The sequence below is a fragment of the Gallinula chloropus genome, assembly GCF_964237585.1.
Source record: "Gallinula chloropus genome assembly, chromosome: 4".
Classification (NCBI taxonomy): domain Eukaryota; kingdom Metazoa; phylum Chordata; class Aves; order Gruiformes; family Rallidae; genus Gallinula; species Gallinula chloropus.
In genome coordinates this window covers 23,113,736-23,141,112 of record NC_140088.1, presented here as the reverse complement: position 1 = coordinate 23,141,112, position 27,377 = coordinate 23,113,736, and the positions used below count along the sequence as shown (strand labels likewise).

The 27,377-nt window shown below is 49.5% G+C and overlaps 2 protein-coding genes across 2 annotated transcripts in view; both read right to left on the bottom strand.

Annotated features, from left to right (window-relative positions):
* The window catches only part of CD81 (CD81 molecule), a 31,418-nt gene extending 20,585 nt beyond the window's left edge, over nt 1-10,833 (bottom strand). The window contains exon 1 of the mRNA XM_084264198.1: nt 10,708-10,833. Coding sequence (XP_084120324.1) covers nt 10,708-10,773 — 66 coding nt within the window. The 5' untranslated portion in view covers nt 10,774-10,833. The remainder of the gene's footprint in view (nt 1-10,707) is intronic.
* Nucleotides 10,834-19,646: 8,813 nt separating this feature from the next.
* Nucleotides 19,647-27,377, bottom strand: part of TSPAN32 (tetraspanin 32) — a gene marked incomplete at both ends in the record, with an annotated part of 29,546 nt that continues 21,815 nt past the window's right edge. The window contains 4 exons of the mRNA XM_084262719.1: nt 19,647-19,742; nt 21,966-22,049; nt 23,570-23,662; nt 25,980-26,081. Coding sequence (XP_084118845.1) covers nt 19,647-19,742; nt 21,966-22,049; nt 23,570-23,662; nt 25,980-26,081 — 375 coding nt within the window. The remainder of the gene's footprint in view (nt 19,743-21,965; nt 22,050-23,569; nt 23,663-25,979; nt 26,082-27,377) is intronic.

Sequence of the window (27,377 nt, the reverse complement as noted above, 5' to 3'; positions counted from 1 at the left end):
CCGACCACTCTCCTTTCCCAACAGGCTGCCACCACCCCATTTCATTTCTCTGTGATGTACAAACAGGGTTAAGGGTTTTGTCTAATCTGCTGAGAACTGGGTAGGAAGGAAGAGGAGAGTGGCTCAGAAAGCGAGGGGAGCATCACTTTCCCTCTGCCCCCAGTCTTGTGTATACATTACTTCACATCCAGGATCAGGCTTCCAGTTGGAGCACACCTAGTGGGACAGTGCTTTCTGCACCCTCAAAGTCTGGTCCGCCTTGGGATGACGTGTCCAACCGACACAGCACCAAAAGGCAGTAAAACTGCAGCAATGCAGTTAAAGGGCAGAGACACTATGGCTTTGAACTGCTGCCATGCCTGCTCACAGGGGATCCTAAATGCCTCTGACCCCTCTAAAACACACTCTTCACAATATCAACACCTCAACATTTAGCACAGTGTTTAGGAAGAAAGATACCTAAGAAACCACACTCAGTGGGACTCAGTAACACTTCCAGTAGCATCTCTGTGTTGCATCCCGTTGCTCCATATACCTCCCCCGTCCCAGGTCTTGGGGAAGTCCCACATCAGTAGGAGACAGACAAGGATTCACACTGGCTGACCTCACAGCATTGCTTTGATTAATATTGAGTTTTCTTCGGAGGTGTCCCAGGAGCACGGGAACCCTTGTGGCCATCACTTCCACTGCTCAGTTCACTGTTTAATTTCACAACCTGACAGAGAAGCCTGAACGCAGGTCCCCATGGGCAGACTGTGAGCTGAGACCATGTTATGCTGATCCTCTGGCACATACAGCTTTCCTTAATACCCTAATACAGGGATTGAAGCAGAGCAAAGCCTCAGTTCAGGCCACAGCACAACCATGCCACTTTTGGAGGCCACCACGAAGATGTTCAATGGAGCTGAGCAGCTCTGGAGCAGCTCTGTGAGCCAACAAGGCTGAAACCGCTGCCTTGGCCACACTTCTTGTCCTGTGGAAGAACAGAGCGCTCATGCACACACATGTGCAAGCAGTTGTATGTGACAGAGCCCTAGGGGCAAGGATAAAAACATACTTCATACGTGGGAAGAGGTGTTCTGCCCCGAGTATCAGCCCAGCTTACCACTGGAATGGTCATTACACTTTGTGTCATCTTGACATAAATGACTTCCTTACTGTTTTCTCTTCCAGGGAGCAGTGGAGAATGGCAGCAGAGGACAGGAGTGGATGGGGGACACTACAGCAGGGAAGGCATTACTGAGAGGAACTTGAACCAGAGTATTTCCAGAAAGACTTGCTATGTTCTCTGTGACACCACCACCACCCTTCCATTTAAAACCATGGGAGAAGAGGGAGGTGCGGGGTGGGGAAATAAGCAGTCATGTTAAAAAGAAAAAAAAACCCTCAAACACCAAAAAAAGCATTTAGCATCACATCTACAAAACGCTGGAAGCATCTATTCAAATACTGATTTAAGTTTTGAGTCTCCTAAATCCCTGAAGCTATTTGTCTATAAAAAAGGAAGAGAACTACCAAAAAGTACAGAGGTAAAACCACCCTGCTTTTCAAAAGGGTCCAAGTCAGGTCAGCTCCGAGCATGGGAGTCACCACAAAGGTCACATTTAAAAAAGAACATAACCCAACCAAACCTGCATTTGTTCAGCAGAAGTCCAAAGTCCCTACTCGTGCAAGAAGCGCGGCAGAGCCTTGGAGAGTGCATGAGGACTGGGATTTGGAAGACCAGCTGTAGGGGCAGGAGTCCGGCTTTGCCCCTCTGGAGGTCAGCTGGCATTTTGTGCTGCCACAAGTCTCAGCCCTGATGCTTTTACAGGGGTGCCACCGAAGCTTGGGCAAACCCACACGACTTGTGCAGAACTCACAGGACAAACTGACCTTGGGGCTTTCCACTTCCTAGAAGGAGAAAATCTCCCAACAGCTCCCCAGAGAGGGAGAGAAGCTTTTATAAGCCCCTCCCCAATTTGACCCCCAAACTAACCAGTTTTTAACAGCACAGCAACCAGTACAGCTTCCCCACTGACACTGTCCCTCGTCCTCCCTGTACCTGGGAGAGCCCAAGGTTCTCCAAATGCTTGGCTAACAGAGAAGCATCATGAAAGCTGGTCAGTGCTCCAACCCAGCTCCAAATAATGCAACTTATGACTTTGCGGAATGTTACCCAAATCCAGCCTGGCATGGCTCATTTATTGTCAGAGGACGTAACGAAACCCATGTTTAATCTTCTCAGGAGAATGCTCCCAAATTTAAGAGTGCTTAAAGTAAAGATCTTTCCCCCTGCTACCCACAGCAAGGCTGGGGAGACACCAGTGTGATGACCAGCAGCTGCTTTCCTATCTAATTTGCCCCAAAACGCCTGAGACAGAACCAACAGCAGGCTGCAAGCTATCCTCAAAATATTTCTTAATCACTTGGGAGCATCGGCTAAAGGGATAGAGCCTTTTCCAACTCATCAAAGCCACAGCAGCAGTGAGGTCTGCGTACAGCAGCCAGCTGAACCATCTCCAGATGTTCCCAGTTTCAGCCCAAATACGCCCCAGGAACACCCCACGCATCCCGCACTGCCCGACTCCACTCCCTTTTGTAACAGAGCACAGAGGACCTCTGAAAAGAAGTTTTAATCCAATGGCGGCTGGATTTCTTAAAAGAAAGCAATGTTTGCTTACTAATGAGAACAGGGTTTAGGCTACAATGAGTAACTCTTTCCATGAAAGCCATACATCCTTCCACCACCAAGAAGCGCAGAACACAATTAGGGCATCTTTCTTCCCAAAACAAAGACAAGAGGGAGAGAACCTCATGAGCTCACAAGAGTAACCCTGCCTTCCACTGCACCACCTTGCTCAGGATAATCTCATTTGCAACACGACTACTTGTTCCAGACACAAGCTGGTTATTTTCTTCCCTCCCTGTCCTACAATCGCTGATGACATGGGAGCCAGAAGGACTCCAGTCATCAATGGCAGCATCACATGCTGGTCTCCAGGCTGCCATCATCATACATTAAATATCCGTGTCCCCCCGCCAGAGGTATCCATGAGCTCGTGCAGGTTACCTCATCACTCTGTGCTTGCCCAGCTAGTCAGGCAGCAACATCTTAGTGTCTGGGGCCATCACCCGTTGCTGATATACCCCCAGAGCCCAGCACAGCTCTCCACTGAAAATTCTGGGCCAATAATCTAAAGGCTGCAGCTTCAGCCACGCCAGCACTGCATCGCTTAGATCTGCACCGAGGAGCAGACCTGCCCTGCTGGCCATGCCCCTGAAGGCGCCTGCAGAGGTGGACGTGGCTGAAACAAGCAACTGCTCGGACTCCAACTTTCCAGAGTTTTAAGTGTTACTAACTTTTTTGGCTACTTTTTCAGACTTGCACTTTCCTTTGCTCTGGAATGTTTCAAGCTCTTATCCTGCTGCCTTTCTTTGTATGACTTTTTTTCATTTGAAATCCCAGAAACATACTGCCCAAATCCCAAAAGAAAACTACGCCTCTATGAAAATTACACCTCCTCCATCTTTACTACCCCTTCACTGTGAGCATAGAAGGGCACCCAGTCCAGGGCACAGGATCACTGCTGCATCACTAGTGCAGCCCAGGATGGCGATGGCCCTGGAAATTGCAACCCCACTGGCACGGCAGAGGTGGCGCGTCAGACTCCAGCGTTTCCTCTTTACTGCTATTTTCCAGCTTCCAGAGATTTATTGCTTATTCCACAGACAGCCAGATTTTTCCAGCTGGATCCTGCCTCCCCAAGGCTTGCTTTTTGCGGGGATGCCATTCCCGCTTGACACAGCCAAGGGAAGCCCTCATCAGATGCTGCCTAGGGAAGCAAAAATACAGCCCTCTGAAAAGCGATGGGGTGGTACTCCATGGGATGGGGTACCACCATCTGAGCATCACAACAACAGCAGCTGTGCAGCCCCAGTTTGCTGTCCCATCCACTGTGCACATAATGGAGCTCTCCCCTTCCCCAGCTGCACCATTTGCCCTAAAATCTCCCAGATCCATCCGGAGGGCAAGGGAACAAGTCCATCTTTTACAGCTCAGTCTCTCCTCCCCTCCCTAAGAAATTCCTATGATTCAGTGGTGCAAGGAGTGACCCTGCTGCTCCCATCTCTACCTGTTGCTCCCCAGACACTCGCAGATGCCAGGACATGCATCAGTCCACACTCCCTTCCAGCCCTTCTCCTCCTCCCTTGCCTCCACCCCTCTCCAAAATAGGTTTCCTGGCAATGAAGTGGAGGACGAAGAGGAAGTAGTCCTGGCTATAGGGTGGCTTGTCAGGCACGTGAAAGCAAAGCAGACATCCTGCAGCTCAAGCCGTCTGAGGAGGGAAGTGGAGGTGCCAGCAGTTTCCCAATGCCTTATTTTTAGCAGCGACACTTCCTGCAGTCAAGACACCACTTCCCAACCCACACAAGCTCAAACGCCAGGAGACTGTCCTGCCTTGCTGCAGGAATGCCACTGGCAGAGCCCACATCACAATGCCCGTGAAATACCACAGATACAAACCAAACAAGAAGCGGGATACTGCCAAGAAAGCTTAATGCATTTTAGCTGGTTTATGCTTCAGACAGATGATTAGAGATTTTTAACAGATTTTCCTGCTTCCCTTACACTGCCTGGAAGCCGAGCCCTTTGAGGGGACAGCATCTGGATCCCACGCAGGGAGCCCAACAGGGGCTACCCACGGCTCCTCTCCAGCACGGTCTTGAAAGCAGCCAAGTTGGAATAAAACCAGATCCTGTCTTTCTAGGTGCGAGGAACCAGTTTGCAGCAGGATGAAACAGCCGGCCAAAAGCTGAAGCATCTTGCCGTGCAAGAAGCCCCTCCATACAGCCAGGAATGAATTGCTAATTTTGGGGGGTGAATGTTTTGCTCCTGGGTCATTTGTTAAGTCTCTAGGTGGAGCAACAGGTATCGTATTCTCCATTATGTATGGTGTAAATAATGAAACCACTTTGTTGCTGCACCTAGCACAGGGTGGGGGGGGATGAAGCGAGGAGCTAGTGACTCAGAACCAGACGGAAATGCTGACTGAAAGGCAGGACAATCCCTCGCAAGATGTGCGCTAGGCCCTTGCAGGCTTTTCGCTCCCACCTCAAAGAGCAAGGTGGTCAGAAGAGGGATGTGGGACTGCTGGTGGCAGACAGACGTGCTTGAGCAGTGCCAGGCCTGCCCACACCCCGCCTTCCTGGAAAGCGGGTGAATTGCTCTGCTGCCACAAGTAGCTGTGACCCGCAGAAGTGTTGAAACATCGCGGGGTGCAGCGGGGGCCTGACAGCCAAACAGCAGCCCACGAACCTGGGAAATTTGATTTGATGCCGTAATGGTCTTCATGTTACGACGGTAGGACTCAAGCCAAAAATTCACTGAAAATTCTGAAGTGAGAAGCGCTACAGATTGTCCCCATGCCGCTTGTCAGGGTGGACTGTAGGAAGCCCTAAAGCGCTAGCATGCCAGGACTGCTACAAGGCACTCCGGGTGTCAGTGGGGAAGTGATTTAAATGAGACAAATGTGGTTGCAGTTTGACAGTCACACAACATAAACACTTCGCCGCCAAGCCTGGCACAAGCACTAGGAAGCTGCAGCAAGGACTCCTTTCGAAGGTGTAGGCAAGGTCCGGCCATCGCCTTCTGCAGCCATCGCCATGCTCAGTGGCCACCAGACACCAGGCTGAAAGTTTGCTGGCAAGGCCCTGTGCAGAAGTTGCTGAAGCAGGGGGGTTGCGAGGAGCCCTGTGCCCCGCAGGCAGGAAGGTGGAGGAAGGCAGCCTGCAGCCCACTCCCAGCAGCAGCTATTAATAGAGCTGCTGGACGGGACGAAATTCTCCACCAGTGCCTATAGTTACCAGCCCCACAACACTGTGGGGCTTTTCAAAACAAGCTCCAGAGGAGCACTCCCAGAGGAGCAGAGGCCAAATAAAGCCTGATGCATGTGAGAAGAGCAGGAATCCGGCACCAAACTCCAGAAGCAGGGTCCTCCAATGGGTAGCACCAAGTCCTCAGGCTGCTCCCCACTCCCCACAGCCTGATCTCTGCTGCACGTAGAACACTGACATCTACCAGAAGGGTTTAACCACCCTTGGCAGAGAGGAAAACAATTCCAGATATCACTTTAAAATGAATTTGGCCCCATACTTAAGCATTTAACTACAACAGTAATACGACTGATTTCCCTTTTAAATAATACAGTGGAAGGCACTTGCACAGTACAGGATCAAAGTGTTTCTCAAGGCGCTGTACGTGGGTTAATGCTTTTGCAGGAGATAAGCATTACAGGGGTTGACAGAAGAATAACCTCAGGAAAACAGGGCAATATCCCCTCTGGCTGCCAGCGACACTCCCTGCAGCCCAGCCCAGCCCATTAACTGAAGTCAGGCACCCACCTCTTCAATAACGCTCTGCATGCAGAGGCTTCAAGAAGATGTTTCACAGGCAATGGTAGGACAGCATTCACTTGACAGAGAGCCCAGAAACACATCCCAGAGCCATCAAGCGGTAAAACTTGGGTCCCGGTACTGAGTCTACTACAAAAATCTCTCCCTTGCCCTTCAAAGACAGGCATTAAATAGCTGCAGGGTCCAACTCACATAGAAATAAATCCACTTGCCTATACATCACCCCAGGATACCAAAGCCAAAGTCAGCTGATGAAGATGCTGTTTGCATGGCTCTCTGTGACTCCCAGGGAGACCAACAACCAAACCAAAGCCCGCACACCGCAGCAGCACAGCCTGCTAGCTACAATCACAAATGGCATTTAAACAGCACCCCCTGCAAACCTACACCCAAAACAGAATGCTGTTGCTTTGTGAGTCTAGGTAGTCATTCTGAAGCCACGCCACACCATGTCAACGATCAGCCCTTCCGTTCCCCATTTAAACACGTTAAGTGCGGTAAACAGCCACCCTCCTCATCACATCAGGATGCAACCACAAACTGCTACCACGGCCTTCCACAGTCATCTCTCATAAAAGAGTCGAACATTTTTGCACACACTTTGCAGACTCCAGGGGACAGCTGACAAACTTCCAGTGTTGCACAAGAAAACTCGCCTCCTTCACTCCATCTTTTCTGACTACAGACATGTCAGACTTTCACTTCCACCTTCCCTCTGGCTCTTGCCCTTTGTCCCCATTGCGCCCCAACTGCACCACACACGAGCACAAAAAAAACCCCAAAACAACCAGTTACATAGTGCATGGAAAATGGCATGAGGAGCAAGCTCTTCCTTTTAATTAGACACCTCTCTGGTAGGGCAGTCAGCAGTGCTCTAGACCTGGAAGGCTGCCATGGGCTGTATTAGCTAATAAGCTGGGCGATCCTTCCCCGAGCAAGCCAATTTCTCCTTGGTTATGTTTAATTACATTTTAAAATAGCTCTCTGGCTTCCTTTGGCCTCTCCAGGGACTCTTTGCAACAGTGGTCAGTTCAGCCACTGAGCTCTGCTGTCAGATTGGGGTAATTCAGGAGAGCAGTGGAAGTCCGGGAGCCTACCAAGAGTGGGACAGGGGAGCAGCTGGCATCCCACCACGTGCCCAGAGTGAGCTGGGACTGCCTACTGCACCAGCATCAGGTACCAACAACGCTCCCTCTCACAGGGAGCATTGCCTCACCACTGGCCACCCCACGGTTTTGGGACAAATTTGCAGCACAGAAAAGCTTTTCCCTTACCAGCCCCCTGTGTCATGAAGCAGGTGAGATCCATAGGTACTGCCCATGGATACCCCCACCATCTTGGGTGCTGCTGTGAAACATGCGGGGACCCCTTCTGTTCCATGATGGGCACTCGTGTATGTGTGGTCCAGTCAGCTGACACCACTCCCTCCTTGAGAGCCACCCTGGGCTGCGCAGGTAATCCCAGCAAGCCTGCCACCTTCTTTACAAAAACACATGTACAAAAGAAAAACCATCCCCAAAATGAAATGAAACCAAAGCAGAGAGGGCTGCTGAGGCACCCCAGGAAGCTGGCAGTAGGGCCGCCTTTTGCTTTTCAACACAGCAGCTTTGTGAAACCACTCCTACGCTGCCAGGGGGAGGAAAGGGGAGGGGAGGCAGAGGGGTGTCAGTTTATTTACACTCTGGCAGAACTAATTAAAAAAACTTATCAGAGATTCTTTCTTATTTGTTAACATTGTTAAGGTTGAGAATTGCTTCCTTTCTTCCTCTCAGGGGCTGGAGCTGGCTCCTGTGAAGCACGATGAGGCGCTGCCAAACTTCGGGCTCTGCCTCCTGCTTGTTTTCATCAACAGCGCCCAACCTCGGCTGCGCACAAGGCAAACGATAAGCAAATGAGCGTGAGGAGCCCAATTGCCCTCTTGCATGGTAACCAGCTGGCAGGGCCACAGTGTGCCCCATCTTGCACCTCCCTGGGGTCATGGGGTTCTGACACAGCCACCCTGCAGCAACGGTGCCCAACACCACATCCAAACTTTAAAGGCCACCTCGTAAAAAGGATCTTTGTGCTCTGGTGGCGACCAAGACATCCCTCCTCATCTGGGGACACAGGGTTGGCTGCTTACTGTGTTCCCATGGTGGCAAAACTAAAATTCCCCTCAACTACTGGTATAAAATAACAGGACAAAGGGGCTTGAAAACCAAACGACCTGGTGTTCCAGCCACCCTTCTTTGGTCAGCCAGCCTTGCAGAAAGCAGCATTTTTGTTTCTAACAAAGCCAAGGCTCCCTGTCCCCACCAAAAGTGGTCCAAAGGGACTGGCTGCAGGTGAGTCCAGCTGGTGGGTCCCAGCTCACAGGCATCCTTCCTTGGGAGAAGCTGAAGCATCTCTCACCAGCAAGTTGTGGGGAACAGGCATCCAGCTCCCTTCACGGGGTAGAGCAAGGCACCAGAAGTCCTAACTGGGAAATTAAATGGACAGACTAATTCCGCTTGGAAGCAAAATGCCTGTTTTGCAAGCACACACTGGGTTGAGCAAGCTCACTTAGGAGCGGTGGCTGTGCCGAGCCTCCTGCATCCTTCCTGATGCCCAGGAGACCCTTCCTCCCTCACAGCTACAGCCAGCAGCTTTGGTGACAAGAATGGCAGGAAATTAGGACCAGAAGGGAATAAAAAGCCCCAGGATAAGCACAGTAACTCTGAAGGAACAACATTTCAAAGACAACCCTACCCGCCTCTGTCCTGCCATTTTAAGTGTGAAGTGGTTAAAAAGAGCCACCCTGGACTGTCCCGCATTCATCTTGCGGCTGGCAGTGCATCGGGTATCAATTAACACCGCTGTCGTCAGAGCTCCTCATCTGTCCCCTGGTCAGCGTTATACCCAGAAACAAGGCAAAGAGGCCTGAAATCAGACTGGATTGGGCAGTGCTCGCTCCCATGCAGCAGTCAGCCCTACAAGTAAGCCTCCTCAGGAGCTCCTCCATGCACCCCTGGGGAGAAGGCAGGAAGATGGGCAGAGTAGCTCTCTGTTCTGAGGCAGGGCTCAGTCTGGAAGACATTGCTCCTGTTCCCACTTCTCCAGCCCTCCTTGCTACGCTCAGTGCCGTAAGCAAACGTTAAGAAAACCCCCAAATTCCCTCATCAACAGGCCAAGGTGTCAAATGAGTGGCACAGCCTGACCAGGCAGGCAGTGTTCAGCAAGCAGAGCCTGGCCCCTGCCGGGTGGGGCCTGCCGTGAGAACACCAGCGTGTGGGGGAGCAGAAAGTAACCGATTTAAAAAAATAAATACAATAAATAGCAGCCTCCTTGTGCTCATTTCATTGCCCCCGGGTGCAGAAGCAGGGAAAGAAGCGTTTCTGGCCACGCCAGCCTCTCGCTGCCAGAGGCTGTTTCCAACCGGGACGGACCTAGTTTGCAGGGAAAGCAGGATACACTGCTTTTTGCTACATTAGCTGCACGTCTGTATGGATTATTTCATGAGAAACTTTCTCAGGAAAGTTAACCTCTCCAGCCTGGGTAAAATTTGCATCCTAAAGTAACTTCCCAGGCGGCAGAGGCAGCAGTCCCCAGCTCGGGCACAGCCCAAAGGCAGGCGCCGAGGCAGGCTCCGGACGAGGTGCCAGGGCTGCTGAGCCCCGTCCGCTCCCAGCCAGCTCCCAGGGCGGCGAGCGCAAAGCCAGCCCCGACCGCCCGTATTTTTTTGAGCTCCCTCGGCTCCTCTGCGGCGGACAGCCGGGCCAGCACCTCTCCTCCCTCCGCCTGGCAGCATCCATCTATCTAGCTATCCCGCCCTCCCTCCCTCCCTCCTCGTCTGGCCGAGGAACGTTGCTTTCCCAGGTCAGACCCACAGCAACAGGGCGTTTGGGAGCAGCAGCCCCCAGAGAACACACCGACCTGCTGCGGCCCCCCCGCCCCACACGCCGGAGTAAGGCAGGGCCCCCCCCCCCCTCCACTCGGAAAGGATGCATATAAACATATCTTTATATACATATATATATGAAAATATGAATATATATACATGTGCAAATAAATATGCGCATACATATGTATGTATTTAAAAAAAAGCAAAGGATAAGCAGTTTAACGACCCCTTCCCCCCCACCCCCCCCGCGCCAAAAAGACAATAATAAATAAAGCAATCCCTAAGGCACATCCCAGGCAGCAAATTTTAACGCTGGGGGAACAACGGCGACGGAAAAGGGGTTAAAGCCAGGCGCAAAAAGCAAGACGAGCCATATTGGAGCCCCGTTAATTTAAAGCACTGGGGCGGCTCAGTCCCCCCTGCCCCCGCCGCCGCGGTGCCCCGGGGCTCACCCAGAAGATGAAGTTGAAGACGAAGAGGAGGTATTTGATGCACTTGGTACAGCCTTCTACCCCCATGGCGGCTCGGGAGAGGCGGGCGATGCGGGCGGCGACGGCAGCGGCGGCAGCTCCCCTCGATCGCTGCGGTCGGGCTGGGGCGGCGGCGGCGGCGCGGGCGGGCGGGCGGAGGGAAGCGGCCCCGCCCCCGGCCCGCCCCCCGCTCCGGGCTGGGGGCCGGCGCATGCTGCCCACCCCCTCCCTCCCCCCAATCCTGGGGCCGTCTGGGGTTTTTTCCCCTTTTTCCTCTCCTCGCGTGTCCTCTTTCCGTTTATTTTTCCTGGATTTGTGTGGGTTTTTCCCCCTTTTTCTCCTCTCCAGGGGTAGTGCACCACGAAGACTTTCCTACAGGCAAGTGGCAGGTGTTGGGGGGGGGTCCTGTAGCACCACCAACTCCTAAACCTGACCAGCATCCTTTAAACCTCACCGCTGTCCCCAAAAATCTGACCGGGCAGCGTGGGGTGCATGGGGATACCACTGGGAATGGGCGCAGGGTGCATCAGGAATCATATTTCTATATACAGAACTTTTAGGGTGCATCCATGAGGCGACCCCCTCCCCTCCACAAAATAAAAGGGGAAAAGGGTTATTTGACATTGAATCTCACAGTCTAGAATTCAAGGAACCATTTTCCCATTTGCTTACCCCTCCTATTTTATCCTCAGATGTGATCTTCCATACATTTTTTGCCTAAGCTTCTGGCTTTATTGCTGCAAACAATTGCATCAAGCCACTCAGGACATTTTTGCTCGGTTACGGGGTCGGATGAGCATCTGGGGGGTGTCCAGGACACTAGCTTTTCGGTTGCTCACGTGAGATGTATGTGTAACACTAACATGGGTTTCTCAGCACTATGGAAGAATATCATGCATTGACCTAGCTGAGAGAGAGTTCAAGGGCTTCTACAGGCTTAGGGATTCAGTCAGGTTGTGTGTCTCCTGCAGAAAGTAAAGAGATCTGGTTCACACTCGCCAACAGTTCAAGTCAGCCCTGAACATCTGGGAGGTGTCTAGGGCTGCCCACCAAAGAGATATCATTCACATTCACCAACAGTTCAAGTCAGCCCCAGTGGCTTAGAAATTTTAGCTAAATTTTAGTTAAAAAAAAAAAAAAACAAAGCTGTACAACAGCTTTTCCCAGTTTCCCAGTCGTTTGGCCAAGCCCCTCTTTGGCCCACTTGCTCACCCCTAGAAATACAAATTGCTCTCACCCCATGTTATACTTCCAGCAAGATTATTTGCTTCTTCTAGGGGCAGGCAATGAAAGCGTCAGAGGACTCCTGGAAAAGGCAGCAGCCAGCAGCTCCAGCAAAGGTCAGGATGTACCACACTAAATACAAACTCAGTGCCTGCATGCTGTGTCGTACCTGGAAACCTGCCCTCTTTCTGCCTGAGTACCTTCCTCTAGCAAAAACGTGTCTGGTAGGAGCTTCGGAGCCAAATGCTTCCACACTCAAGTCTTCCCTGCCATGCACCCTGTAAGCAGGCGTGTGCTGTTAGCTACACACACACGAGTTTCCTACACATGCAGGCTGAAAATGAATCAACTTGTTCCAAACTCATCCCACTGCCCTGAGGAATGAGTCGCTCCTGGGGTCCATTGTGTTCATCAAACCCTTCTTTGCCCCTCAGTAATAGCCCATGGCACTCTGCAGAGGTGGAGACCGGGGATGAATAGAAGTTGGCCCCATTCCCCAATTACTTATGCTGGGTACGTCCCTGATTGCGAGCTTGCCATGGATGCATAAACCCTTTGTCTCTAAGCCACATTCACTCATCCAGCCTTATAAATGAAGGCAAAGGCTCACGAGGCTATTTATGCACATAACTGCTATCCCAAATTATCAGTGTGACCCATCTGGTTGCAGCAACAGCCGTAATCCTGTGTGGCTCCTGCTCATCCATCCAAAGGATAACAGCAGGATCACAGAGCTGCTCACTTGCTACATCACAGCATCCCACAACATCTTATTTTCTGAACTTTCATCCATTCCAGCTATAAAGATTAAAACAAAAATAGACACACACAGAGCCCCAAAGAAACAGAGAGGTTGGAGATAGGAGGCTACATGAACCAAGGAGCCTCTTGTACACTCATGTGGCTGTTTCCAGAAAAACTCTTGGAGGTGCCACTTGGCCAGTCCGTGCGAGGGAGAGGAAGGAACGAGCTGCACATCGATGAGGCCTTCAGCAGCCCTGCCGGCTACGGAAGAAAAACCAACTTTTGTGCACTGGCGAGCAGGCAGTCCCAGCTGCAATCACTGCCACAGAGTTGGCATTGACGCTGCTTCCAGGGAGCTCAACATGGCTTTTTTCTTTTTCTTCTTGGTCACAGTTTCTTTTCTTTTCTTCCTTTCTGGCTTTTATTTTTCTTTTATGCTGGGAAGTGCAGGAAACTTAAAAATGAGATGTAAATCTTTTCATACCCTCAAAAAATTGTATTAGCAGACAAGTTGAAAACTTCTGGAGCTTTCCTTCGGAGCCAATGCTGCCCAGGGCTCAGGTACAGATGTAGCTCTGGCAAGGGGAGCAGGAGGACACTGCCCCACCAGCTCCTGAATCAAGACGCTCCCACTTACAGGCTAAAGCCTACTGGAACTAAACCGGGTTCACCCATCTTGCCATACCAAGAAGATCCTCTCCAAAACTTGGGAAAAAAAAGGGATTTTCAAGCTTTGTTGTGTTTTGGTTGTTTTGGGGTTTTTTTAGCAGCTCAGCTGGGAACATTTGAAAACTTTGACCTTAATGTACAGGAAGAAAAACAAGTGACTATGGAACAGTGTCAAGATAACGTGTATTTTTTTCCCAAGCTTACATGTGATTTCAAATGTTGTATATTCATTTGTCATGCTGTATTTCTTGCTGTAGGGCCCATGAAGTGCAGAACCATGTTTCAAAGACTCTCAGCGGCTTTATCAACTCTTTATAAAGAGCTGCTGTATAAGTAAGTAAAGCTAATTTGTACAAATTCAGTCCATGTCTCGGTGTCACATGCTGGTATCAAGTGTAAGCGCTATGAATAGAGCTGATGACTTCCTTCTTCCAGAGGACAGGTTCGGCTCTGCAGAGCAGCCAGCTGCAGGCAGGTCTGCAAAGAAGCTGCCAACCTCCCAAGCCTTGCACCATGCAAAGAAAGAAAGTGAACTCGAAAGGGGGAGGGGGGGAGGCGGGGAAGAAAAGGCCCTGAAACCCCCAATAAAAAAAATATCTCTTTGCCCCTGAGCTGCCATTTGATTTTGGTTTTGCAGCTGTGTTTTGGAGGCAGAGTGCAGGAGCAGAGAGTAAGGCACTTTTGCTTTTCCTGTCTGCTGCACTTGGCATGGCGGCTAGGGCCTTGTGCTGTGGGGGAGGAGCTGTGAACCTGGTTATAATTGTGCTTGTGAGTTTTGGCAAGGCAGGGGCCTACCAGCAGCACTCTGCCACCCAGTCCCTGGCACTTTGAGCCTGCTTCTCCCAGGGAGATGCTCACCGGCCTTCCAACAGCTCTGCCTTAAGAAAACTTGTTTTAATAAAAGTGATGGATGATGCCTCCTACGCATCATGCCTGGGAAGCAGGCAAGCAGGGTTAAAAAGGTTAACATCAAGGATCTAAGCACCTAACACCCTGGGTCTTCAGGAGATCTGGGAGAGCAGATGGGAGTCCCTTGTCCGCTGGCACCAGAGACTTGCTGCCAACGCCGTACTCTGGCTGCATGGCCTGGGCTTGCGTGGAATCTCCTCTGCCCTTCTCACAGCCGCTGCAAAAATCATGGACAAACCATGGGAATAAAATGCATGTCATTTTGCAGGTGAGGTCCTACTTGGCTTTTAACCACTGAATCTTATTTTCTGTGGAAAATATGACAGAAATAGCTTGGATTTCCAATTTACCTGTGATGGTAAAAAACCCCAAACAACAAAAAAACCCAACAAACAACCCAAACAACAAAAACATAATAGCAGTATCACCAAAGTCTTCAAATAAGACATTTGGGAGATGCATGAAAAGCAGCTCAGAAATCATCCTCTGAGAGGCCGAGAGTCCCAGAGCGCATGAGTATAACTTCCTAGGCGGCTGACCAACAATACACAATACTGTTTTCCAAGGCAGGCACCTGATCAAGGGCAACCTGCAGGGTATAGACTGATTTCTGGAGTTCTGTCACCTCAGGAGAGGCCTGCCTGCACCCCTGGGAACCAACCAATGCCTTCATTTTGAGAAAAAAAAATGTTAAGAATATCATCCCCACATCTAAGGGGACATCTCCAGAATATCTCTTCTGTGTCCCAGAAGGAGTGACTGGCACCTGCTCCTCCAGAAGTCCCCATGCCCAGCTCTAGCAAAATCATCACTGTGATAGCCTGGGAGTCACGTTTGCCTCACAGCTGTTGTTTTTTTTTTTTTTGGGGGGGGGGGGGGGGCAAGTGCTGGCAAGTAGAGACCTGTGGCTGTGTCTGAAGTTTCTGCTTCTAATAAATTCAACAAATGGTTCCCGTCTGTGCCTCTGTCTCTCTGACATCTTTAAATATTTATGTCAATGTATCTATGGTGATGGTCAGGTTATATAAAGGAGGGGGAGGAGGAAAAGGAAGAAGGAGGGGTGGTGGGGCAGGAGAGCATCAGCAAACGCTAGCACAGTCACTCTCTCGTCTCAGCTCAGGCTGTGCTGCTCCCAAGCCCAGAAAGTGAACGCTCATTTTTCTCAGGGCATTGGAGAAGGCCAAGCTGCAGCTGGGCTTAGCTGTGCTTTGCAGGATGCCATGGGGGAGAGCGAGAGCCCAGCCCATCAACGCAGAGAGCTTCTATTGTATAATCAATGTATAATTCATTAGTAGGTGAATAAAGACTGGAATAGCTTATGGCTGATGTAACGGGGCTAAAAAGAAAGCAAGCACGTCCGTGAGCAAGCTGGTGCACACGGGGTTAAACAATGGCACTCCGTGATGCTGGGGAGGTGGGGGGGTTGCCTTGGGATAACACAAACAACTCAGCTAGCCGGCTGCCACTGACTCCAGGGAGAGCTACATGGGGATACACATCTTCCTGGCCAAGCTGCTGGGAAAGGCTTTTCCTTTTCCCGTGCTGGAGTCTCAGGGAATAGCATCTGGTGGACAGGAGGGGTTTAGGTGTGGGTGGGCATCTCTGGGCTCAGCTGAAAGTATTTCTCCCAAGATGTGCGGGCTCCTCAGAAGGTGAGCCACTGCCCTGTATCCCTTCAGATAAACAGATGGGTTTTGTTTTTCCTCACCACTCTTCTGGCAGAGGTAGATACACATATTGTCTCCAGGCACTAATTTGTTTGATGGACAACCCCAAAATGCTGGGTGACTGAAGATAGCCCTAGATCTGTGCTGGGGGCGAAAGGCACATCTGCAGTGGCAGACACTAGGGCAGGTAATAGCAAAACATTTTGGAGCCAAGCCAGGACACCAGGAGGCTAAAAGATTCCCATTCTCACCACCAAATCCCTCTAGAGTCAATGAATTGCTTGACCTGTGCTTTTTACAAGTGCTCTGAGCTCCTCAGGTTTGTTTGTTTGGTTTTTTTCCCAGGTACTGAAAAACCCAATTTGCAGAAGCCCTGAGCATCCTCAGCTGCACCCTGCTCACCTGCAGTTCTGCACAAAGACACATAGAAACTGGCATCTACCACCCTCGCAGCAGGCCCTGGGAAAGGTCTCTTGGCTGGGAGGCAAGCTGTGGTCAGGCCACTCACAGGCACACAGAGAGCCCTCCGTGAAGCCTCAGGGAAAAGGAGCACTCACACTGGCAGAGCAGGACCTCATCAGCACATGGGCAGTGAAGGACAGAGAGGAGCACAAAATGTTTCTGGGTGAGACTCCCCAACTCCTTAAGTGATCACCTGGTCTTAGGTTACTCCCTCTTCCCATGTCCTCAGATAGACCTGTGGGGTTTTTTCCAAAATAAAAAGGTAATGCTAATTAGCACAAGCTAATGCTTACCCACAGGGAGGCCAAATTGTGACTGCTAAACAGGTGATCTTCACAGAGCTAATTGATAATTGCTGGGTCTTAATTGACAATTAAGTGGAGCCAATTCACAGTTAAATATCTAACTTTGCACCTTTGGTAGCTTTTTTTCCCCTTCTTCTTTCCCCTCTTGCCTTTGCCTACATAAATATGGTTTCTCTCCTACCACAGTTTGGGTGTTGACGTGCTTCCATGTGGCTGCTCACAGCTTCCAATTGTACAAGCCCAGGAAGGCTTAGTGGGTCTGGAGGTGTTTCCTAGCCTGGCTGCTGGCTTTGTATCCCCACTGCTCAGCTCCCAACGAAGTTTCTCTCTTGCTCTTCCCAGCACTGGGCACAGAGACAGACTGGTGCAAGTCATGTTCCCATCCCTGCCACAAGCTTCAGAAATCATTACAGAGGTGTGAAACAGCAGCTGTGCACACCCCCCCACATGGCAGGTGCTGGAAAGGTGCCTGATGAAGTTTCAGTGATCACAAGCGATTCAAGGGAAACAAGAGATGGCAGAAGGGGATATGATAGACTTTCAGGCTTCTTTATCATATAAATGCTACTCCTGTCCATAATATTCCCTTTACCTTAAAAAGGTATGGACACCTAAAGTTTTAGCAGTCCTGGTGGTGAAGTCTTAAGAGAGATCTCTACTCCTCAATGAAGCTGTAAGCAGGTAACCCACAGCAGTAAGAGGCACCACTGCTTTGCTCAATCTCCAATGTTTTTTTGGAAAGGCAGAACCTCATCAGCTGTCCAGCCAACGCAGTGCAGTGGGCAAGACTTGACTATGTAGTGTTTGAAAAAGTGAAACTGTGAAGATTTATTTCATTACAAATACTCATCTTTATTGCTTACTTATTGAGTATTAGGAATACTCATCTTTATTGCTTAAACAAGCTGCTTTTTCCTGCCCCTGCTTGCATTACTCCTTATGAGGTTACTGTCTGCTGCCCCAGCAGCTGGCTGAGGGTAGGATGAGGCTGATAAGCAGCTCCTTTCCCTCCAAGGAACCAGCTCCATCCCCTCCCTCACGGGTGCTAAGGCGTGTTGCTGGGACAGGCGAGTGCCAGCTGCCCAGGGAATATCTCCTCCCAGCACGGAAAGACTTACTGAGAGCTCTCCATGACGCAACCCCCTGAGCGATGCAGGCAGCCTCATGCACAGCAGAAAAAGAAAAGGAATGACAGCCTTTTGCAAGAAATTCATCTTTATTGAAGCAACCATGAGTCACAGGAGCTGCCAGCTGGCCTGAAGAATAACAATAGCAGTGGCATGGACAATAGCAGCTGGAGCTCACAAGGGAGATTGTCTCTCTCTAGAGAGCAATATACTTAACAGTATGTACATGCACACACACGTGTAAGTGAATCTTCCTCCACTGCTAAAAGTGCGTATGTTGGCAAATGTGTATCACCACTAAATCCCTGCTAGAAAAAGGCACGTTGGTGACTGCCAGAAGGTAGCTTGAGTAATACTCTGGAACAGTTGGAACTTGATCCTGCTTCCAGTGAAGTCAATGGCAAAGCTTCGCTGGTTCCAAGGAAGAGCGATGAGGAGCATTAGCCCTTCACCTCCCCAACACAATTCTTTCCAACGCAAGATATCTGCAGCCATGCCACGATGTGAAGCAGGTGCTGTAGTCTATACTGCTGTTCTTGTACGTGTAGCAACCCCTACACAAGGGCCAGGACCTGTCCTGGACATCAGTATGGGGGTCTCCACATTTAATCTCAGCAAACAATTGCTACTTACTGTTTTTGATGGCTAAAAGCCACAATGAAGGTTCGACAGACATTTCATATAGCCATATAGCTTACAGCAGGTTTTCCAGCAGCTGCTAAACTATTGCAATGATGGGTTTCAGATCTGGAGCAGCTCTGCCTCCTTGCAATAAGTGCAAAGCACGCCAGGGAGCTGTCTGAGCACCGATTTCTCCAGTTGATTGAGGCTTTTTAGATTTCTGTTTATTATTAATAAGGTGATGCAAAGAGGACATGGTGTTGGACATTGTATTGTTTGACTTGGGCAGAGATCAGTCCTGTTCTCTTTTAGACATTGGCCCTATGTATATCTATAATATCAAAGTCCCTTTGTATTGCCTAGCAGCGTTGTGGAGTCGTGGAGCTAGATAAACATGGATATGGCTGGAAGCTGAACACGCCCCTGTGAAATCAATGTGGCATCAAACTCTAGGAGGTTGACTAAATCCCAAGAATTAATAACGTATATTGCATTAGCAAGGAGGGATGTGTACTTATGCTGGTCATTCATTTCAAAGCTCATGAACTGCTTTCTGATTTTGATCCTGATCTCTACCGAGAGCTCTGTGAATCTGGCAATATTTGAAAACAGGGGGAAAAAAATACCTGTGAATGGTTGTTGGGTGCCTACATACTTGAGCATGATCAGAAATGTGCCCAAAGTCAATCATAATGAGTGCCCAGGCTTGGAGAACACATTTCCCATCAGCAGTGACACACTTTGTGTCCATGCACTTGCTGACAGCACAAGATTGGTCCTGGGCTGTGATCCAAAGCCATCTTCCTAGAAACACTGCATCCTTGGGAGTCACAGGGAACTGCTCAGATGACAGTGCAAGAGACTGAGCTTTTCTCTCTGGTTTTGTTGGGGTATGTCCATCATGCTGGTGGAGCTACAGCCCATAGGTGATCAGCATCTCTGACCCCAGGTACACGTCTCAGTCCTCGCCATGTTTGGCAAAGGTGCAGAACTGCTCTTCTGAAGAGCATCTTCCGCTCTGACCAGCATCAGAAATGCACAACAGCTAGTAGTGCAGGAAGGGGAAACGTGGGCCACGTGTCCCACCACCTGACCCCACACAACGCCTTCCCAGGGGGTTCGGTGGGTGACTTCAGACATCTTCCTGCACCAAGAGCTGGCTTTGCCTGGAGGGATGCCTGGGCAGTGGGTTTCTACCTCTCTCGTAGGATGTATTTGCCTTTCCGGTCCAGGTTGCTGCTGAAATGGATGGAGAACCAGAGGAACGAAGTCAGGATCATCCCATAAATCTAGAAGGAAATAAACAAGACAGGCACACAGTTAAATGCTGAACTGGTTATTATGCTCCATCTGTACAAACAAGTGATCATGAATGTTGCCTGTTAGCCCATTTGGCACTTCTGAATTTATGTATTGGGATGTCATGTTCTTCTTGAGAGTTGTTTTCCAGTAAAATTCCGACATGGGAGGAAAAAATGTATTGAACGTGCAGTTAAAGCATCAGATTGGAATTAGCACGGTATGGCTCAAGCCCTGTCCTAAAAATACCAAGGAATGGGAAGAAACTAGGAAATTCAGATTTCAAATTCCTGCCACAAAAGATTCCTCAATGCAAACAAACATATCCCCCAGATAATAATGGCCTTTTGTAAAGATAATATAAGGAAAAGGAAAAAAAACCCAAAACCAAACCAAACCTCAGGTATTGTTTGGAGCAAAACCCCCAAGAACGCAAAAAGCCCTGACAAAACCCAACCCCCACCCCATGCACGTGCAGGGCTGGGAATACAAAGGACAGTGTACTTCTGCTGTATTGTGGTATATCACACATCAGGATTTACACAGGCGCCATATCAAAGGTAAGGCTGCTGCTGTAGGAAGGAGAGGGAGGGCTGTAACAACTCGCCCTTCCCTAAACGCCTGCCTTAACATGCAAGTGCCTTCACTTGCAGCTTGATCTGGGGACACGTGTGCATTGTTGGCCGAGGGACGGTGACATCAGAGCAGCTCTAGCCCTCATTGAATGCTTCTGTTGCATCCTGCCATCACAATAGCAAACCATGCAGTGAGATTTCCTCTAGCACATGCATCAAAGACAGCTGCCTTATCTGGCTAGAGCATCAAGCTGTGAAAAAGATATATATGTATCATAAAAACATTCCCCCTCTTGTCTGTATATAGCTACAGAAAAATTCCTCCTATACATGAGAAAAATTAGAAAGTGACACCAAATATTCACGTGAGTTCATCTCTCCAGCTCCATAGGAATGCCTGATAGTTTGCCTAGTTTACTACTAAGCAGTATAAAATGCAAAAGTGTTTATTCTTCTGGGCTTTATTTAGATAGAGAAGAGTCTTCTAATTCTTAACTGTACCAAGGCAGACACAAGTAGTTAAACAATCTCCAAACACACATTCAGCCAGGAAAGGTCACCCCAGCTGGGAAGCAGCATGGAGATATCACAGCAGACCAAAACTCCCTTCATGGTGAAGAAAGTAGTCTCTTGGCACGTAGTCCTTTCTAGTGTGCTTCACCACACATGCAGAGCCCTTGTGTAGAGGTAATTATGGTGATACACCTTTGCCAAGCAGTGGGTGGGCATATAAGTGGGCTTGTTTTAATTAGCAATGCTCTTGAGCTCCGAAGGGACTGTTCCCATGCAGCCACCAAGACACCCCTCACTGCTGAAGGACACACTGCTCTTGCAGCATTTAATTTTTTTTATTTTGTCCTCCTCCAAGTAAGACTCTCAAATTCAGAACAGAGCCCTTCTAGCCAAGCCATTCTCCAAAGATGATCCTGCCCCTCCTCTGCAAGATCCTCCTTCAGAGATGGTGCCTGGGAGCCCAAGCAACAGGCCCTGCTCCTCTCCTTACCAGCTTGTGCTTCACCCACCCACTGCCTGAGATTCACCTTACCAGGTTCCTTAGTGGTCATTAATTGGATGAGGTCTTCCCTTTCTGCACAGGTCTCCAGCTCCATGGCTGGTGCTCAGTAGCTTTCAAGTCCTTTCAGCTTCAGCTGCATGGAGTTCCCAGGCAGAGCTGGGAGGCAGCCAGTGAGCGATAGGCAAGGAGAAGCAGTAAGTTTCCTAAAATTTTAAGCTTTTACTGCATCTCCTTTTCCACAATTACTACTAGCTTCCTACCTGATCCACGTCCAGGTGACACGGCCTCTTGCTTGCAGGAGAAGACGTGCAGGCAAGTCTGGGCAATGAAATGCAAATGCTGCTGCAGCCTGCTCCCCATTCCCAGCTGCTGTGCCTAGTTTGGGCAAAAAACCCATGCAGCGAGCCTGTTGCTGCAGGAAAACCCCTCCCATCCATCAGCTTAGCTAAGACAGGTCCTGGCCCTTTCCTCAGTTCCATGGTGGAGACCATCACCACTTGTTTCTCTGCTGCCTGTCTCCAAAAATCACACAAAATCTTCACTTCTGTGGGCTACTATAGGATACACTTTCTCTGATGCAGCCTGCCTCTGAGGACTAAACGCGAAGGAACAGACATAGCTACCGTGAAGCCGATGGTGATGCCCAGGAGTGCGGAGACAAAGCCCATGTGCTTCTTCAGGAAGTCCTGGATCTGTTGCAGGCAGTCCTGGGAGGAGAAAGATACCCTTTGCATCAGTTCACTGGGCAGCTTCATCCCCCTCAACAGCACTTGCCACAAGCCCAATAGAAAAGGAGGCAAGAGGGGGATGCAGCACTGCAGAGCTGGGCTGCTTCGTGGGCAGCTGTCCTCTTTTTCTCTCTTCCCGAGTGGCAGCAAGCAGAAAACAACTGTGGTGTATTTTCTATTGCTACAATATGCCTACAATTTTCTAGGTATGATGCATTTTGGACTGAGGGGGATGCATACACGCACAGGTGAGGCTGGTCATGCACAAGCTTTTTCTCTTTCCACCCGCTGGAAAATGGAAACAGGGAAGTGAAAAGGTGGAAAAGCAGAGCACACCTTAATGCTAAATACGCTCCCCAAAGATACTGATGAATGGTTCAATTTTGCAAGGTGTGACAAGCGTTAATATACCTCTGCCTTAAGCATGCCAGCAAGCCCATGGGTATTCAGGAGGTGCTGGCCAAGAGAGCCGTTTCAAAAACAGAAGAGCACGCCCTTGGCAAAGTGATTTGCAGAGTGAGGTAAGAGCGCTCAAAGCCAGGAGGGAAAGTGCTGCAGCAACCAAACTCTGCAAAAGGCAACCAGGGGAAATGGAAACCATTAGCCACGGGGAAGGAGTGGGACAGAGTCACTATACAGTGCTCAGTTTTGCTCTGCTCTCCAATCCTGCTCTTTGAGCACAGTTCAACCCTGATTCAAGATGTGATGTCCTGGGCTGACGTGTGCCTGCGCACCAGCAGCCTGTTAGCACTGGACATCTATGCTTAACAATGTTTTTGTATAGCTTTAGCAACATGGTTTTGTTTTTCCTAGGCAAAACAGACATATTGCTGCTGGCAACTTTAGCTACCTCAGCTGATTTGGCTACTCCAGTGAAAGAAAAATAATCATACAGTGTACAATGTCTACATTGTGGCTTTGGGACAAAGGCAGTCTGATCTCGGTGGCTTCTTTGTCAACCTCACTGAGATACTACAAAGAGAAGGAATGAAGTGTACTTGATGAAGCTACTGCTGGGCATCATCATCTGCTTCATGAGAATCTCATTTTAATACCTGTTTAATGCTCCTGGGGAAAAGGAGTTACAGCAAATCCCACATATGCTGTTAGTGGGACTTTTATTAAGCCTCAGAAACTAGCATCTCAGGGAAAAGGCCAACAGATTTTTTTTTGAGCTCAGATACGAGCTCATGATGTCTCACATTCTCCACATGCACAGGAGATAAGGAGGAAGCTGGAGGGAAGTGACAGGCTGCAAACACAAGAATTTTGAAAACTTTTTAGAGCTGCAAAGGAAACCACATCTATAGGTCTGAGACCTGCTGATCCACTGGGGCTCCTCCATCAGGTGAGATGCCTTCTCATTGAAACAAAACCCCAACAAAATGAACCCCAACCCACGAAAAAGCCACAATTCTCATTAACAAACACCAGTGAGGTTTTAACAGCTAGCAGGTAGTGGCACAACCCTTCATGGGGGGAAAAAAACTTCCCCTTACCTGTCCTGCATCATGCACCTGGCCAGGTGGGCACATCTTGCGCTCAATATTCGTCATGTCCCCAAAGGGAGAATGCTTCCCACAGCACAGGAACTGCAAGAGAGGAAGAGGTCTGCCAACTTCCCACTGGGACACTCCCCTTGCCACCAGCTGCTAAGGAAGGAGGTGCCCCACAGCAATGGATCACGCTTCCTCCCTGCTGCCCCAGGTAGGGCTACACAACCAGGGCTGCAAGGAGCAAAGCACATTGTTTTGCAACCAACAGCTGCATCAGTGGAGGTTCGATTCAGAGGAGGTGGATGGATGTGGCCCCAGACTTGCCCATGCTCATCTAGGACTGCTGCCTGGGGTTGGGACCAAGTCTGTGGTGACTCCAGCTCTCACAGTGGCTACTCTGGAAAACCCAGGGATGCAGACACGTAGGTTTCCAGCATTTGTTATGGGCTAGGGGGTCCCCAGCAACACCCACTGTGGAGCTAGTTAATTACAGCTGGAGTTAACCAAACAGCTTGGAGCTCTAGCAGAAAGAAAGAAAGAAAAAGGAAAAAGAAAAAAGGAGTAGAAGGACTGTTTCTCCATCAATTAAAGAGGCTAAAACAAGCAACCTATGAAGTTGGGTATAGTGCCTGGTTCTTATTGCCAAGGGAGACTCTGGGTGTGCTGTTCCACATCACCATTGAACCTGGTCATGGCTCCGAGGGCCACCACCATAGTTGCAATGAGAAACATTTGCTCTTTTCTGTGTTTTGAGAAGCATGGATGAAAGCAGTTTTGGAAAGTGCTTGTTATGAAGACTTAAGAAAACAGGGAAAGATAAAGGGAGTTATGTGGGAGGTGTCTGAAAACAAGCTGACCTTCCTATCCAGCCCTGCTGCATACCACAAACTCACTACCCAAACAGGCCCTGCTGAGTGAAGAGACATGTCCTTTACTCAGCAGGGAATTGGGGGTTTCTCACTGTGGGGGGACATCCTCACCCATTTCCTGTGACTTCGAGGGCAAATATTTTCCATGTGGTATAAACAACCACCCTCACCTATGTACTGCACTATGGAGAAGTCACCTCTGCCAACAGCACACTGGGTGATGGGTTTTGGGAACTTACTAGAAGCCACTAGCTTTGCAAGAAGCCATGTAGTCTCCAGTCCTCATCACCCATAGGCTTAAAGGTAGACAGAAATAGATTCATTTAGATTAGAAATGATCCTTAAGATCATCAAGTCCAACTGTTAACCTAGCACTGCCAAGCTCACCACTAAACCATGTCCCTAAGCACCGCAACTACATGGCTTTTAAATACCTCCAGGGTATTTAAATCACCTCCAGGGATGGTGTCTGAACAACTTCCCTGGGCAGCCTGTTCCAGAGCTTGACAAACCTTTCAGGGAAGAATTTTTTCCTAATATGCCATCTAAACCTCCCCTGGCACATCTTGAAGGCATTTTCTCTTGTCCTATTGCTTGTTACTTGGGGAAAGAGATCTACACCAACCTCAATACAACCTCCTTTCAGGTAGTTGTAGAAAGAGAAAACATCTCCCTTAGGCCTCCTTTTCCCCAGGCTCAACGACCCCAGTTTCCTCAGCCATGCCTCATAAGACTTGTGCTGTAGACCCTTCAAAAATCTTGATGCTCTCCTCTGGACATGATCCAGCACCCCAGTGATCTTCTTGGAGTGAGTGGCCGAAAACCGAACACAGCACTTGAGGTGCAGCCTCACCAGTGCCGAGAACAGGGGAACAATCCCTTCCCTAGTCCTGCTGGCCACACTATTCCTGATACAAGCCAGGATGATGTTGGCCTTGGCTGCCCAGGCACACTGGTGGCTCATATTCAGGTGGCTGTTGGCCAACACCCCCAGGTCTTTTCCACCTGGCAGCTTTCCAGACACTCTTCCCCAAGCCAGTAGAGTTGCCAGGGTTGTTGTGACCCAAGTGCAGGACCCAGCACTGAGCCTTGTTGCACCTCATACAGTTGGTCTCAGCACATTGTTGCAGCCTGCCGAGATCCCTCTGTAGAGCCTGCCTACTCTCAAGCAGATCAACACTCCCACCAAAGTCAAAATACTTCTGCTGGACAGTATGGAATTTCACCCCTCCTCTCTGACTGGGGACACTAGAGACATGTATCTACTTTCTCATATCATAGGGAGTATGGCCAAGGGCCTTGCTGAGACAGACAACAGATGTATCAACTATAGGGTGGAAGCTCTGAAGATGGCCCTTTCCTCCTGTTGACCATATGGTTGGTCAAACCTGGGAAAGGAAGGGAAGAGAAAACTTTGCAGCTGACTGGAGGACCCAGATCCCAAGGGAAAATGTCATGGCAACATCCATGAGCACAGGCATCAGACCCAGCCTGCTGAAAACATAAGGAAGATACCTTAGAGCAAAGGCTGAAAGACAACTTACTGCTTCATGGATGGCAGTCAGCTCATGCCTCCTGAAGTTGGAGACATTCCTTCTCACCTCCTCGTACACAAAATCGTACACATCCATCATGCTGTCTTCCACCTGTGATGAAAGCAAAGATCTGTACATGCAAACCACTGACCATAGTCATCTCTGGAGGGAAACACACTCCTCTCACATTCCCCTAGAAGTTATTCCATGTATAGAAAGACAAGCAGTGCAGCTATTAAGCGACCAGCACACAGCAGCAGGGGCTGGTGTACAACCCACCATGTGCCAAAGGGCATCTACAACACAGTGAGTCTCATGAGAGAGGCTGCGATGCTGCATGGGTACTGCCTCCTGCTATGTGTAGACTCATCAACATCACCAGCTGACATCTGGAGCTTTTGGCCAGGTTTGTATTTGGTGTCAGAGAACTCGGGTGCCTGTGACCAGCATACCCCCAAATTCCTCTGCTCAGCAGGGATGACACCATCTCCCCATCCTGATGGGGTCTGTAAGGACAGGTACACATAAGCATGAGGTGCTGAAATACAAAGTTCAGAGGACCTCAGATAGCTGGTGGCATCCCAGTGACAGAGCAGTTCCTTTTAAAAGAGCCAAAAAAATTCAGTAGTGAATCAGACCCCAAATATTTACCAAGCGTGTGAGAACTCGCAGCTTGACAGATCCCAGCCAGCTCCTGCTTGGGTTTCAAAGGAAAATATGACAACTGCCTGCAGTGCAAAACTGGAATAAAAACTTTATTCCTTCCTTTTGTCTCCCCTCTTTTCCTCACCAGCATCAATCTGAACAGGTCTGTAGGCAGCGCTTGGCTTTCAGAAGGGGAAAAAAAATCAGTTGGTGAAACAGATGGAGCGGCTGGACCCTCAGGAAGGGATGGAATGGAGCTGTTTCTCAGTGAGGCTTTTCAGCTCAGTCTTAAGGGGCTGCACTTGGAAATCAGGAGGAAGAAACCCAATGCTGTGTGATTCATGGCAAAGCATGGTGATTACAGCCATTGCTGCAATATTGCTCTACCCTGCTTGGCTGTCTGAAATGAAAACAACCAGTGGAGGTTGACAGCCAGCGAGGGAGAGGGAGGCTGAGAGGATCACTTGTATCTGACTCAGCTCCGTGTCACCGAGAAAAGACTTCAAAGGCTCACACTAGAGGATTTTCCATGGTCATCATGGCACAGAAGTGGAGGGGCTTGGGGGTTTCTCAGTGTTTATCTGCCATATCCCAGGATGCTCCATCACCTATCATGGAGAAACTAGTAGGTGAGGCCAGAGCAATCCAGCTTTAATGAGAGAGGTTTGAGGATGGATGGGATACAGCTATTCCAAGCCAAGGAAAAAGTCCTCAGTAGCAAAGTCTGTGGTGTTGAGGTGTCCTGCATGGGTGAGGAGAGAG